Source organism: Mobula birostris, chromosome 7, assembly GCF_030028105.1.
Source record: "Mobula birostris isolate sMobBir1 chromosome 7, sMobBir1.hap1, whole genome shotgun sequence".
In the NCBI taxonomy this organism is placed as follows: domain Eukaryota; kingdom Metazoa; phylum Chordata; class Chondrichthyes; order Myliobatiformes; family Myliobatidae; genus Mobula; species Mobula birostris.
In genome coordinates, this window is record NC_092376.1 from 54349952 (window position 1) to 54365521 (window position 15570).

General features: G+C 36.8%; 1 protein-coding gene across 5 annotated transcripts in view; it reads right to left on the reverse strand.

Annotated features, from left to right (window-relative positions):
- The window catches only part of ranbp2 (RAN binding protein 2), a 72596-nt gene that overhangs the window by 56478 nt on the left and 548 nt on the right, over positions 1-15570 (reverse strand). For all 5 annotated transcript variants that reach the window (XM_072263183.1, XM_072263185.1, XM_072263184.1 and 2 more), the window contains exons 2-8: positions 15224-15291; positions 9161-9272; positions 5801-5956; positions 4918-5148; positions 4193-4338; positions 3169-3364; positions 2961-3051 (exon numbers count right to left, since the gene is read on the reverse strand). In XM_072263183.1, the coding sequence (XP_072119284.1) occupies positions 2961-3051; positions 3169-3364; positions 4193-4338; positions 4918-5148; positions 5801-5956; positions 9161-9272; positions 15224-15291 (1000 nt within the window). The remainder of the gene's footprint in view (positions 1-2960; positions 3052-3168; positions 3365-4192; positions 4339-4917; positions 5149-5800; positions 5957-9160; positions 9273-15223; positions 15292-15570) is intronic.

A 15570-nucleotide genomic window follows, 5' to 3' on the forward strand; every position in this document is an offset into this window, starting at 1 on the left:
AATTTGTATTGGGAACAAAGAACGGGAATGAGTTGAAAATGAGACAGGTGATTTTGTCCAGATTAAGAGGAGCGTCAGTCAGCATTGTGCTCTCTTGCCTGACCTATTCAACCTTTATAGCGAGAAGCTGTTAAGAGAAATTAGTATTCCAGGCATGATAATTGGTGGATATAATTTGAACATGATACGATATGCAGACAACATACTGCTAATAGCTACTTCTAAAGAGAATCTCCAAGAAATACTAAAGTCGTAGAAAGTACAGAGAGGATTGACCATCAAATGCAAAATCACCAAATGTATGGTTGTCACAAAGAAGAAATAGAGAAATGTGAACTGAAAACAGGCAACAAAGCAATTTAAAAAATGGAAGTTTAATTACCTTGGAATCATGTTAACATCTGACAGTATGGCTGATGTCGAAATTAGAAGGACTAGCACGATACTAAAGAATAACAATTTCTATAGGCACAAAACTCAGTGTTGTGGTGCTATGTTCATTCCAAACTAACACATCAAAGCGAATGTTGAACATTATCAATGCAAAATGAGGCAAGACGTGAAGCTACAGAAATGTGGTTTTTGAGAAGAATGATCAAAAGATTGTGTAAGGAAGAGCAAGAAATGAGGCAGTGTTATAAAAAGCCGGAGTAAGAAGAAAGCTGATATCATCAATCAAGAAACTGCAGCTGGAATTTCTGGGACATGTATTGAGGAAAGACCTTGAACATCTTGCAGTGACGGGAAAAAGTGATGGAAAAAAGAGTTGTGGTCAACGCATGACATTCATGAGTTACATTAAGGGATGGACAGGCAAAAGTTTTCAAGAGCTTATTAGAACTTCTCAGATTAAAGACCATGATCGCCCACGTCATACAATACGGCACATAATGATACGAAACCAGAAAAACGACCCCTGAAAGTTACACCCAGTAAAAGGGTAAGGGAAACATAGAATGGAGGGGATAAATTATGGTTGCCATGGTCCACATAGAAACTCTAGAATACAAAAAAAAGCCTCAGAGTTTAAATAACTAGACACAAATTAAAAGCAGAAGTACACAAATATTTTTTCAATCATACCTAACCCACAAACAGATGGGCAGTGTTAATTGAATCAGGGAGATGAGTGCGGCTCAAAGATTGGTGCGGGAAAAGTGGGGCACAGGCATCACTACAGGGAAAGTAGCTGCTCCATTGGCATGGACTACATCACAACAATACTGAAACTGGAATTCAGTCAAATTGGAAAATGTGGAGGCAAATAGGAGAGGATCAGAGGAATGGGAAACATCAATAGTAAAGAGAAATCTGGAATGCTAAAGCTGCCCAACAGAAAAAAAAAAAGAACCAGTGGAGGTATGGAATTGGTTAACAATATTGAAATTGTCAGGAATGGACAGTGTACAAAAAAGTGCACTAACAAGACACCTAGAAAATATTAACAAGATTCGACAATATTAAAAGATTTATTGAAGTGAAACAAAACAAAATCTACTGGACCTTTGAGGATGTAACTGGTAGAATAGATGAGAGAACAAGTGGATATAGTGTATTCTGATTTCCCAAAGTATTTTGATGAAGACCCACCTGAGAGTTTAGTGCAGAAGATTAAGTGCATCTCATGGAAGGCAATACTGGCATGGGTTATAAAAGGAAACAGAATGAGAATAATCGGAACTTCCTCAGGATGGCAATGTGATGACTAATGGGGTAGTGTATGGCAATTCACAATATGTATTAATGATTTAGATGAGGGAACTAAATGCAATACAGTGAATTCTGGTTAATTGGGACCAGTATATTTTGGCCCAATTAAGCAACTGCACCAATTAGCCAAGTTTCATGGAAATAGTTAAAAAAGGTAAATAGAAAGATGAGCTATCTTTTAACTGCGCAATAAATTATGTATCTAAACAAAGTACAGAACAAATCATAACTACTGTGACAGCAACAGGCACTCTCACCGAGTTGCAGAAGTCAGTGGCTGCAACTGGAGGTGAAGTTCACAACTCCACAATCTCTAAGGCGTTGCACTAAAAGGGTATTTATGGAAGAGTGGCAAGGAAGAAGCCATGGGTAAAAAAAAAATCTTTGCCCTTAAAGATTTTGCAAAGCATCACTTAGAAGATACCATAAAGATGTGGAAGAAGGTCCTGTGCTCAGATGGAACTGAAGTAGAACTTTGTGGCCTTATCACTAAAGGGTACATGTAGCGTAAAATCGAATACTGTGCATCAGCCTGGTAATACCACCCATAAAGTATGGTGGACGTAGCATCGTGCTATGGGGATGCTTTTCAGCAGCAGGGACTTGAAAGCTCCTCAGGGTTGATGAAAAGATAAATGCTGCTAAACGAAGTTCCTGAATGAAAACCTGCTAACCTCTGCCAGAAAGCTTAAACCCGTGGGGGAATGAGTTCATCTTTCAGCAGGACAACGACCTAAAGCACACTACCAGAGCAATTATAGAGTGGCTTCAAATAAAGAAAATTGATGCCCCTGAGTGGCCCAATCAGAATCCTAACCTTAACCTGATCAACATCTCCGGCAAGACCTCAAACTGCTGTCCCCTACCTTTACCTTTAGCTGAAAACCTTTACAAGGCACTGTAGATAATCAGCCAGACATCTTGAATAAGGAACAGGCCTACTCCTATTTTCTGCTGCTCTACTGGTGTTCCACTGAAACTGTTTTCCAAAGGGATTATGAAAACACCATGAGATTATTATGAACAAAAATAAAGGAATTAACCTCTGTTCCAGCTAATATTAAACCAATAAACAGAAACATATTAAATTATCTGGTTATTATAGTTTTATGTACACAAATTAGCAACTCCATTTCCAGGACCAATTATTACTACATTTCATAATGTTTAACAATACCTGCAAACACATTTGGGATGACCAAACAGATTGTAAATGGTACTCTTTGGAACTGTTTTTTGAAGTAGATTACCTGATTGACTTTGTCTGTCTGATGCTAACCAGCTCAGCAATTCCTTGTTTGTCTCTTGTGCCTTCAGAGATTTTACTTTGGGTCTAGGAACCTGCATTTACATATAGATACTTGTATTACAGCAATTCTACTATAAAGAAAATCAGTAACCAAATCCCTTCCCCAAAAGATAATGGTTCAAGATTTTCTAAATATTGAAGAAACATACCTGATAGGCAATCAGATAACACAATGCAGCAAGATCGACAACTGCTTTCCATTTGATCTCGTTCTGCTGAGCCATCTTTACAAGTAATGATCCAGCATGCAAATACAGGTGTCCTCTTATTTCAATGAAAGCAGCAGAAAGATCATCCATAGTTGTGGTAATATACGATTTTGTGACATGCATTGTATGATCAAAACTAAAAAATACACAGAAAGCATAGAATTGGTATGTTTTCCTCATGGCTGACATATGAACAATTAGCATCTACAATTCAGATAAATTCTATTTCTTAACTCAATAAACTGCTTGTGCTTGAATTCCAAGTGAAGAAATCCAAGCACAGCTCACCAAGTTATCTCAGCTCATTCAGATCAGATGAAACAAGTTAATTTTAACCATCTACATTAGGATTCCCAAAGAATCAAATGGATGCAGTTAAGTCCTTTCTCACTAGTTTAAAAAAAGTTGTACAATTTGCAGTTTATTAACAATGTAATCATGTAGTATTGTTAACTTAACAGAAGTTTGAAGTGTTTTAAAATAGCATTAGATGGTTATGAAATTATTGGAAATCACAGAAAGATCAAAATTAGCTATGGTTAATTTGTTATAGTAAAATTATCAAGAAAACTACCACACTCATTCACATTTTTGCCTGCTTCTTTTCAGCTTCTTCAAATTTCTAATCAATTCCACTCAGAAGTAACTCATCATTTTTCTACTTTAAATTATAAAAGTTTAAGTCTTTCTTCGTTAAAGCATTGTCAGTATGAGCAAGATCCAAGGTTCAATTCCTAGTTTAAGAGGATTCTTTCAAGTGCAATAGGAGATCACAGGTCAGTCCCTTAAAATGGTCAGTCTTAATTTTAATGAATAGCTCGTCCTGTTCAGTCAGAAGTTAAATGACACATAATTGCCTTTGTGTTATATGTCCCTAATATGGTACTAATCACTCATCAAATAAATCTCCAGCACGAATCAAAAGTTACTAGGAAAATAAACTAACAGCCTCACAAAAGGTTACCTCAGTAGAGCATCTACAGCTTCTTGGACATCTCTGTTTGATAATGTCAAAAACATAAGATTAGAGGAAGCTAGAAGCAACTCCCTCTGCATTGATCGCGATTTACTTTTATCAGTTCCCAAGACATCTGATGAATCAAGACATTGCTGCAGAATACAAAAACAAATGATTTAGACAGTTAGAAAAGTTTAAAGCACTAGAACATTATGTTGAACTGAATATCAAAATTCAGGTTGAACAGGGGAAAAAAATCCCTGCTTTTCCACAGAATTCCCGAGTTTTGTATTCACTAATGAAAAACAGTATAGATGACTACCTCAAACAATTTACATCTTAGAACTACTCCACATTTTTTAAACAAGAATGAGAAAAGATTTCCAAAACACCGACTGTTTATTCATTTCCATAGATGCTATCTAACCTGAGTTGCTCCAGCATTTTACGTATATCTTTTCTTTTTCAATATTTTTATTGATTTGATTTCTATATATAGAATACAGAGTTCAAGAGAATACATATTATAAAACAAAAAATGAAATATAATACCAGATACAGTATATTAAATCACATTAACAAACTCATTACTCTATATTCATATGGATTAGATTAGTTCGTATTTTGTGCATATCTAACTGAAGTCAAGTTCACCAGTTAGAAGATACTGCCATAGCTGATCTGCTGAAAAAGAGCACAACTGTTGCAAATAAAATAACACTGACATATACCTTTAGTGTCTGTACTAGACAGGCGTTCCATTCCAGACTTCTGGAAAGAGCTCTTCTCTTCTCTGTATTCATGCAGAAATTCACTGCTTCTTCAAGTTTCCCAAATGAACAGTAGAATTCCACTAAGCGTATATTAGCATGTGGATCATCTGGTCTCGATTGCAGTTCAGACTGAATAAGATCAAACAGTTGAGAATGGTCCAACTGTCCCTTTGAGCTCAGTAGCTTTTCCTTCAGAAATAAAAAAGCAAGATTGTAAAATGAAGACCCAAGATGCTGCAGATGACAGAATCTGGAGCAAACAAAACTGTCAGTAGAACTCAGCAGGTCAAGGAGTATCTGTAGAGGGAAGGAATTGAAGTTTTGGGTAAAGGCACTGTGTCAAGACCTTCTGAGTTCTTCCAGCAGATGTTTTAAAATAGAAATATGATTGCACAATAACAAAAACAAAAAGATATCTTAAACCCAGAATTTTAAAGCATGGAGAATTTCATGTTTTAATATTTCTAATATCAAGGCCACATATTGTTTGAGAACTTGGAAGTAGTTTTAAAAATATTTTAAATTGGCTGCATATTGTGCCATTAATACTCTTACACAATGGAAACTTCTTTCAAACAAGTTGATTGAATGTATTGCTGTAAAAAATTTAGACTGTTGCAAGTTTGCCATAAAACATTTCTCTATGAATAGATTTTGTTTAGTAAATGAAAAATAAATTTGTTGCCAGTTTATCCATCTAACTCACAGTATTGTCCATAATTCATTTTAAATAGCGCAAAAACTCATATCAGCAAATATTGCCAGAACGAAAATCAGAAAAATTATAGATCAGTGCTCTTGAATTTTGATTCATTTTCATTATTTCTAGTACTATGCGTACCTTCAGTTTATAAACAATCCTATTACCAGGAAAATGCTTGGCTGCCCTCTCCAACCAGTATTCAGCTCTTCCATCAATAAGGTTTCCATTATTACAGAGCAAATCAGCCACTTTCAGGATAATATCCTTCTGCACTGGATTCAGTTCAATAACTCGCTAATAAGAATTAAGAATGAGAATTTAAAGAAAATTAAAACAACTTGCATATGCTTTATAAATAAAGTGTTGGAAAGGGAAAGACATTAGTATCTGAAAGGAAAGGTGCAAATACCCAAGTTCAAATAAATAAGCCTTGCAACAGGCTTACAGAGAGGGTAAAGTAGAACTTCAGACTTCAGGACAAGGTAATCTTTTATCCATCACTTTGCACAAGAGAACACCAATATTTTAATACCTTAAATTGCAACTCTGAAGAGATAAGAAACAACAGTCATAACTGCTAGTTCAAAATAATATACTGTCAGGATTAAGAAAAATGAAATGCAAGACACACAACCAAACACTAATGCTCACATTACAACTTTGACACATAATAGGACCTTTGTGATTTTGCAGAGTTGGTTTAAAGAGCAAGCTCTTTATTATTTGATTACAATATTATTTAGCTTCTTAATTTTTCTAAACTATCCCCAATTCATTATCAATTTACTTAGGATATTCAGCACACAAAACTCTCCACCATAAATGCTGATGCAAATTATTTAGCACACCCAGTTCCCTACTTTTATTTAGACTATTACCTCAATCAGCTTTCCAAAGGCCATACACTTGTTACATAGCTTCCTAGTAGCTAAAAATACACCCATGCCAGTTCCTCGTCATGGCACTATCTGTCACCTTTGTTTGGCTTGGTTCCCCACAATATGCTTTTCATTGAATGTCCATTGCGTTAGTGTTATGCTGTGCTATTCTACCACGGTATTTTGACAAGTTACTACACCTTACAGGCAGTCATTGGTTGTGAGTGGGATCAAGTTAATTTTTGAAAATTATTCACTAGGTTATCCAACTACCACAAATCCTTTGTCTCATTGCACATTTATTTAAATTTAGAAGCTTAGCTGTTTGCAGCAACAAACTATGCTCAATTATGGCTGATATTTAGATAGATGTTTATACATTCTTATGCTGTTAAATAAATCTGGCTCATTAGTTTTCCCTGTTTACAATATGGCCTATCTTTTTGCACATAATGCTTTTTTCCCCTAATGTGACCCATGTAGAAGTTATTATTTTAAACTCTGATTCTAACCAGGTACAGCTGCTACCAAAAGACCTCTATGTAGTTTGTGGAGAATCTTAAACACTGTTCTTACTTCCAAGGATTGTCATGCTGTTTAACTATTTCTTTACCTTAATTACCAAGGCTAATAGTCAAATGCTATCATCTTTCCTTTCACTCTTGTAGAGTTTACAACCTAGAATTTTTAGTTCCCAGTTATCATAATCTTGGAGCAACGTTTTACTAACATGCCGAGCCCTTTTAAATCACATTTAAGTCAGCAATTCATTCTTATACAGTTGTCACAGCTTTCTCGAGTCAGATCATTGTAAAATTCAGTTTTCCCATTGCTTGCCCAATTTTTGACTATTTGCCTACTCTCTTGCTTTTTGTTTGCATGTATTATTATTAACATTTCTCATTGCCTTCATTTATTAACCCTCACTGATCAACTCATTTATCCATTCTACTAGCACTCTGGACCTAAATCAGTCATTATAGTGCAAACCAGAGTCAGGGCCACATGAAACAGAATTTTCATCCCCTTGCTACTCAGTTCAATGGCCATCTTCTTACTCATATTATCCTTCAGAATTTTCAGGTGACTTGAGTATTAGTCAAGAAACAACACTTTCAGCTTTCTTTAATTCCTACTAGACTCTGAAAAGGACACCCACCTTATTCTTTCCAGTATTATAATGCCAACATAGACCATAACTGATGATTTTCCTTTCTCTCCACCAATGTTCCTTCAACACCTCTAACAATCCCACACCATGGCATACTTCTAATATATCATGTCACCAGTTCTCTTCGAGGGATTGGAAATGTAAAGGGTAAGCAGTTTCAAGTTCTTGAATGTCATCTTCCCTGAGGAAACTCTCCTGGCCCAACACATTTATGCAATAAAACAGACACAACAGTGGCTCTATTTCATAAGGAGTTTGAGGAGAATTGCTAGGTCAAAGACACTTGCAAATGTCTACAGATGTGCCAAGCAGCACATTCTAACTGGTTGCACCAACATCTGGCATGAAGGAACCACTACACAGGATCAGAAAAAGCTGTAAACAATTGTAAACTAGCCAGATCTATCTTGGGTACTAGCCTCCTGAGCATTCAGGACACCTTTAAAAGGTGATGCCTCAAAAAGGCAGCATTGATCATTAAGGACCCCCATTATCCTGGACATATTCTCTTCTCATTGCTACCACCAAGGAGCCTGAAGACACATGTCAACATTTGAGGAATAATTTCTTCACCTCTGCCATCAGATTTCTGAATGGACAATGAACCCATGAATACTACCAATGCTTATTGTTTCTTCTTTCCTCTTTTTGCATTAATATACATATATTTATATATTAAACAATTTATTTGTTGCAATTTATAGTTATTATTATATAATGCAATGTACTGCTGCTGTAAAACAACAGATTTCATAGTATATTAAACCTGACTCGGATGTACCACATAGGACTAAGTATGCATATATGTAATGACCAGTTCATAGGATGACAGTTATTCCCCAATCTTACGTTTTAAAAACAAATGATTTACAATATATTTTGGTGGCATCCCATGTTAAAATGAATTCTTGATTTAATTTTGTTCATTTTTTTTAAGAATTGATTTGCTTGCAATATAATTTCATCAAGCATGCCAAGCCCAAAATAATATTCTTATTCATTAGTTTTATTTAATTAAATCTGTAATGAGAATTTCTATATTTGTGATGAAGAACATTGAATCTTTACATTTGGAATTTGATATTTATTGAATCCTTGTGTACTTATGCCTACTGTCTTGTATTAATAACAGCAATGGCAGTAAAACACAAGTGAACAGTGTAGGCCTTTCAGCCCATGTTGTTTCGACTTTTTAAACCAACAATGAAAGGAATGAATGGATTCAACAATGAATTAATTTTTGACCACTATAAAAAGATATGTGCCAAATTAATGCCGACATAAAATTTATACAGTTGCACATACCATAGAACCCCACTTTAAAATTCTCAAAACATTTGCTAAATACATTCCACAATATTTACAGGTCATCAACTGATGGTTCATTTTTCCATTTATAAAAATTAATACAAAGCAAATGAACAAACTTTTTTACATATTAGACCATACCTTGTAACAACCAATGGCCTTTTCAATGTCACCCTGAATTTCATAAATCTGGCCAAGAAGCCTGTGTGCTTTTGGATCCCTCTCCTGTACTTTTATGTATGCTGACACCTCCCTGCAAAAGCCATTTTAAAAAAGTGATTACACTGAACAATCAGCAAAACAAGTAACTACAATTCAAAACTTGAGACAAATATAAAAAGTGAAATGCATACACAATTTAAAAGAACATGGCAGGCCACAAATGAAGAGCAGGGGTGTGGAGCTAATTGGACGGGTCTTTCAAAAGAGACTGCACACCCATGATATGCAGATGTCAAGAACAGAAACAGGCTCTTTGGGCCACCAAGTTCATCAAATGACCTCCTCCCGTGATGAATGAGTCTCTGAATTGCATCCACAATATAAATCAGTTACTTGTTTAATTCTGCCAGCTCATTTCAGGATGACAATATGAAAAACGTTAAAGGGAATCAGAATAAATAAGGCCTATTAATAGTTTCTTACGCACTGGAGAGATAAAAACTATTTCTTTGCAGCAATTTCCTGCGGTAAGCAAAAGTTTATCAGAGCAAACTCATTGCAATATAATTTTTCAACTTCCTCAGCTTGTCCACAGTTCAATTTGGCCATTTGCATCTCAACTTCATGCTAATTCCATATCGTCGCATGTAAAGCACAAATAGTTTACAATGCTGAAATAGAATTCACAAGAAAGTAAAGCATCAACATTTTACCAGAGATATGCCTTTCGGATATGTTCCACCCTTGATAATATACACCATCGTTGAACCTTGGTGCTGCAAGTCTATCCAACTGATGAGTTCACGAAACAACGTGGCTTTGCACAGAGCACCCCTTTTTAATTGCTTAATGTTTTGCTTTTACTTTTATTTTGAAAGCACAATGATTTAACTGAAGGAATTGATTTGTACTTTAGGAAGGGGAAGCCAAGTCCTCATCTAGGAGTTAGCAGTGGAAAGGGTGAGCAGTTTCAAGTTCCTGGGAGTCAAAATCTCTTAAGATCTATCCTGATTTAATTATTAAGGCAGCATGCCAGTGGCAAGACTTCATTAGAAGTTTGAGGAGATTTAGTATGTCAGCAAAAACTAACAAATTTCTTCAGATATACCGTGGACAGCATTTTAAGTGGTTGCATTACTTTCTGGTAGGGAGGCGCCACTGCACAAATTGGAAAAGGCTGCAGAGGGCTGTAAATGCAGACAGCTCCATCTTGGACACAAAGCTCCTGACCATCAAGGACATTTTCAAAAGGGAATGCCCCAAAAATGTATCATCTGTCATTAAGGGTGTCAAACACCAGGTAGAGAAGGTATAGTAGCCTGAAGATACACACTAAACATTTTAAGGACAGCTTCTCCCCCTCTGCCATCAGATTTCTGAACACAACCCCACTATTTATGTTACAGTACTATGCAAAGGTCTTAGGCTTCCTAGAATTTTTATATAAATTTAGCTACTGATGTTTTATCTTTTGTCTTCTACATTAGTGTGTCAGTAGAGTAGAGCAAATTTTAAGATTTCCAAACATTCAATTTCCAAAAAAATAAATGCTGCAGAGAAATTTCTGTATTTCGTTAAAGAAAGGACCTTAATAAGTCAGAGACTACTAAAAACTTGATTACTCTGGTATATAACCCAGAGCATCTTTAAACAAAGGTAACAAACAAGATCAATGACATAATGAGTTGAATGAACTAAACTGATTAACTGAAACAGAAACTGGTGCAGAAGGAATCAGACCAGACTAAAAGTGAGGGTTTGGCAGATGTGATAGTTTAACCTTCAGATCATCAATTCTTACAAAATAGTAAGAGCAAGCATAGCAACAAGGCATAAAGTGGCAATCCTGCACCAGCAAGGTCTCTCCCAAGCAGAAATTTTGTGGCAGGCAGGAGTTTCAAGATGTGCTGTCCAAGCTCTTCTGAAAAGCGTGAAGAAACGGGCAAGGCTGAGGACCAGAAACACAGCAGTTGGCCATGGAGACCGAGTGCAGCAGCCAAGAGATGCATCAAACTGATGTCTTCTAAATCGGAAGTAATCCAACACTGCTATCAGCTTTGAATTCACAGAAACCACTGGAACCCAAGTACACTCCTCTACAGTCCAGAGAAGTCTTGTCAGAAGTAGTCTTCAGGGAAGAGTTGCAGCCAAAAAGCCATTTTTCCAAAGTGGAAACAAAGCCAAGAGACTTACTTATGCACAAAAACACAAGGACTGGTGTGCTGAACAACGGCAGCAAGTGCACTGGACTGACAAGACAAAATGTGAAATTTCTGGCTCAAGCAGGAGGTATTGTACCCATAAAAGAGCTGGAGAGCACCACATTTATGAGTGTCTGCAGCCAATAGTAAAGCATGGTCAATGTATCCTGCAGGTTTGGATCTGCATTTCAGTAAGTGTAGTTGGTGATCTGGTTAGAATTAATAGAATCCTCAATGCTAAGTACAAGCAGATTCTCATCCGTCACACAATACCACCAGGGGGATGTTTGACTGGTCCCATTTTCATCCTGCAGCAGGACAATGACACCAAGCACATGGCCAGGGTCATAAAGAACCATGCTCAGCGAAAAGAACAAGGAGTTCTGCAACAGATGGAATGGCCTCCACTGAGCCTTGATCTGAACATCATTGAGGCAGTCTGGAGTTACCTGGAGAGACAGAAGCAAGAAAGACAGCCAAGTCTGCAAAAGAACTGGCAAGTTCTCCAATATGCTTGCAACAATCTACCAGCTGATTCTTATAAAACAGCACAACGGTGTATCTAAGAGAGTTGATGCAGTTTTAAAGGCAAGGGGTCGTCATATCAAACATTGATTTGATTTAGTTTTTTACTGTTTACTGATTGTTATAGTAATTTTTTTTCTATTTAGAAGCTTCTCATTTTTGAAAGCATCTTTGCTTTCGAGATTTTTTTTTACAAGTCCCTAAGACTTTTGCAAAGTACTGTATTTAATTTATATACATTTCTTATTGCAACTTACAGTGTATTATATTGCACTGTACTGCTGCCAGAAAACAAATCACGGCCTGATTTAATAAACCTGATTTCTATGCCTGTAGTGAGAATCTAATCAGAATAGTGAAAGTGAAAATACAAAATTCAGTCTGCTACAGAAAGCAAGAACAATGATCAACAGTGACAGGAAAGCAGAACACAGTAAAGTTCCGCAGATCTCAGCATAGTTATATCAAAATAAAATTTTCAAATGATAATAAAATCGTTCAAGTAGTTAACAGTACAGAAGAAAGTCTGACATTAACAAAAATGGGATGGAATTCAATTTGCAAAGTATGTGACAATGTATTTTGAGAAGGAAAATAATCTAAAGGTATAAATATGCAATAACTGGTCTGATGGCGTGGAGGAACAGGAACCTTAATATCTACATCACAGATAAAAACAAACAGCAGAACTAGGCTGTCCAGCCTTGCAAGCATTCATTAAGATAACTGTTGATCACTGTATATACACATGAGTATAGATCACTAGGGTGCCCAAGAAATTTGCACAATACTATAGTAATTTTATGTATTTCTCTGTACTGCTGCCACAAAAAAAAACCTAATTCCATGGCACATGTAAATGATGATAAACCTGATTCTGCAATGGGTTTCTACTGCAGACTGAGTGTGGGAAGGAGTCAGGGGGCAGGGAGAGAGGAATAGTGGTTAGGAAAATGAGAAGGAAGAGGAGAGGGAGTGGGAAGCACCAGAGAGACATTCTGTAATGATCAATAACCAATTGTTTGGAATTAAGTGACCTTGCCACATGCCTCAGGGCTGGGTGGGTCTGCATCCGCGCCACCCCCGGCAATTCTTTTCTGCCACCTGTCCCACATCCCTCCTGCAGCTCCACCTTTGCCATTCCCAACATCCTTTGCTCCTACCAGATTTACAAACTCACTCTCTGCTCCACATTGACAAATACCAGGCTGTACGAAAGTCTCAGCTATATTAATGTGCCTTTTTGCACAGTACTGTTCTTCTGTATCATTTTTCTGCACTACTGTACATCTCTTGGTTTCTTTAACGTCCAGAAAACAGTCTGGCTCATATTCCTAGAATGTGACTTCTGGTTCCTCAGCCAGGGAAACATCCCTACAAACAGCTAGTCAATGCCTGCAAAAATATTGCAAATCTGACTAGTCTATTTTCATTCTACTGAACTATAGATTCCTAAAAGTCTTCGAATGGGTGGATAAGACAGTTAGTTACTGAGGAATGGAGCCAAGCTAGAACTGTAGGAAGGCAGGCCACACCTTTGCACACAATTCTGCTCACACTAATAACATCACATCCTCCTAGTAGGGAGAAAATGAAGGTTTCAGGTCCTTGCTAGGGCTTGACATTTCCATTTTGAGGAGTAAGTGACTCTTGGTTCTCTTTGGAATAAATGGAAGATTTAATCGAAGTTTTATTGACTGCAGTTGCTTACTTGGGTCAACACTTAAAGAACAAAAACTAATTGAGATAGTAACCAGATTTCCTTTGTTTATTTTGGACACTATGCCACTTAATTGGGACAGGAGACTGTTGCGAAACAGTTTCTCGCATGGCTGTTAAGACCATGCCTAGAGCAGTTTTAAATAAGCATGTGCTTACGTTCAAAAAGTGATTTTTGCACAAAACAGTACTTTTGTTACTGACAGTTGGTGAAAGATAAACAGTACATAGAACATAGACTAGTACAGCACAGTACAGGCCCTTCGGCCCACAATGTTGTGCCAACCCTCAAACCCTGCCTCCCATATAAGCCCCCACTTTAAATGCCTCCATATACCTGTCTAGTAGTCTCTTAAACTTCATTAGTGTATCTGCCTCCACCACTGACTCAGGCAGTGCATTCCACGCACCAACCACTCTCTGAGTAAAAAACCTTCCTCTAATATCCCCCTTGAACTTCCCACCCCTTGCCTTAAAGCCATATCCTCTTGTATTGAGCAGTGGTGCCCTGGGGAAGAGGCGCTGGCTAACCACTCTATTCCTCTTATTATCTTGTACACCTCTATTATGTCTCCTCTCATCCTCCTTCTCTCCAAAGAGTAAAGCCCTAGCTCCCTTAATCTCTGAGACAATTAAGACGTGCTGTCTCTCTCTCTCTCTCTTTCTCTGCAGTTTCAAGCATTCAGGCTTGAACATGCCAGAAAAGGCAGGGAGTGAAAATGAAACCATTTCACGACTTCAACAAGTCAGGAACTATGAAGAATTTGAAGGTATCAAAAATAATCTTGAATGTTGCAATGAAGATGAAGATTTGGAGGATTCAATCAGCAAAAGCATTGCATTAAGGCAGTCCATTACCTGCACTAGGTGTCTGCATTGATTTTGCTCATTTACATCAACCAAAAGAACACAGCGGTTGAAGTCCATCAATAACTATTAGGAACTAATACAGTTTTATAGTACTGTAGTAGTATTGACCGTGTTCTAATTTGTTCCTTAGTTAAACCCAGTAGCTTGTCCTTCTATGCCTTTAATTATTTCCATGAAACTCCAGCTAATTGGGTCAAAATGTACTGGCCCCTATTAACCAGAATTGACTGTACATAAAATAAGATGCAAACACTGGGAGAAAAGTAAATCATTCCTCCCGCCACACGTGAGCATCCCATAACCCCGTGATAAATTAGCACTCCGATGTTGAAGCCAAACAATGGCATACAGAATATTAGACTATATACTTCCTTCACAGTTAATCATTAAAATATTACAAACACATGATAAGTGATAAGGTTATAGTTATATAAATTCACAGTAACTGAGTTGTTAGGCAGAAAAATCGTTCAGGGGTCTGCGCTAGTCCACCAATAGAATACACACACTTTCAATACTTTGCACACTTTAATAGTATCTAGAATAGATGGACCATAACCTGTATGACTATTGACAGAGAGGAAGTGGAGTCACCTAAATAGATGTAAGTGGTTGACATAAAAATGAACCAAACAGCTTTGTGTTAAACACCATGATTTTACACGTCAATAACCTGCATTTGTCCAATAAAGACAACATTGTAGACAATTAGAAATATTCATTTTACCTTTTAGCAAATTCATATTCTTTGGCTTCATAGTAGAGCTTTGCAAACAAAAATCCTTTGAGTGATTTCTAAAACAAAGTAAAACAAATTACAACCAAAAGATTTTATAAAACTTAGAAGTTCGAACTATAAAACAGTATTGGAGAAAATTCTTTCGATTAGCACAAATAACTGGACTATAAATAAATTAATACCTATAAGTATTACAACCAAGTAGTTCAAACCTTCAAAGGAAGTAAAAACAACTGTGGAAGGCAGCTTTAGGCATTCGAACCGAAACTAATGACAACTAAAATGTAAGTTCGAAACAATTTACGGACATAAATAAAAACAATATACCGCCAAAA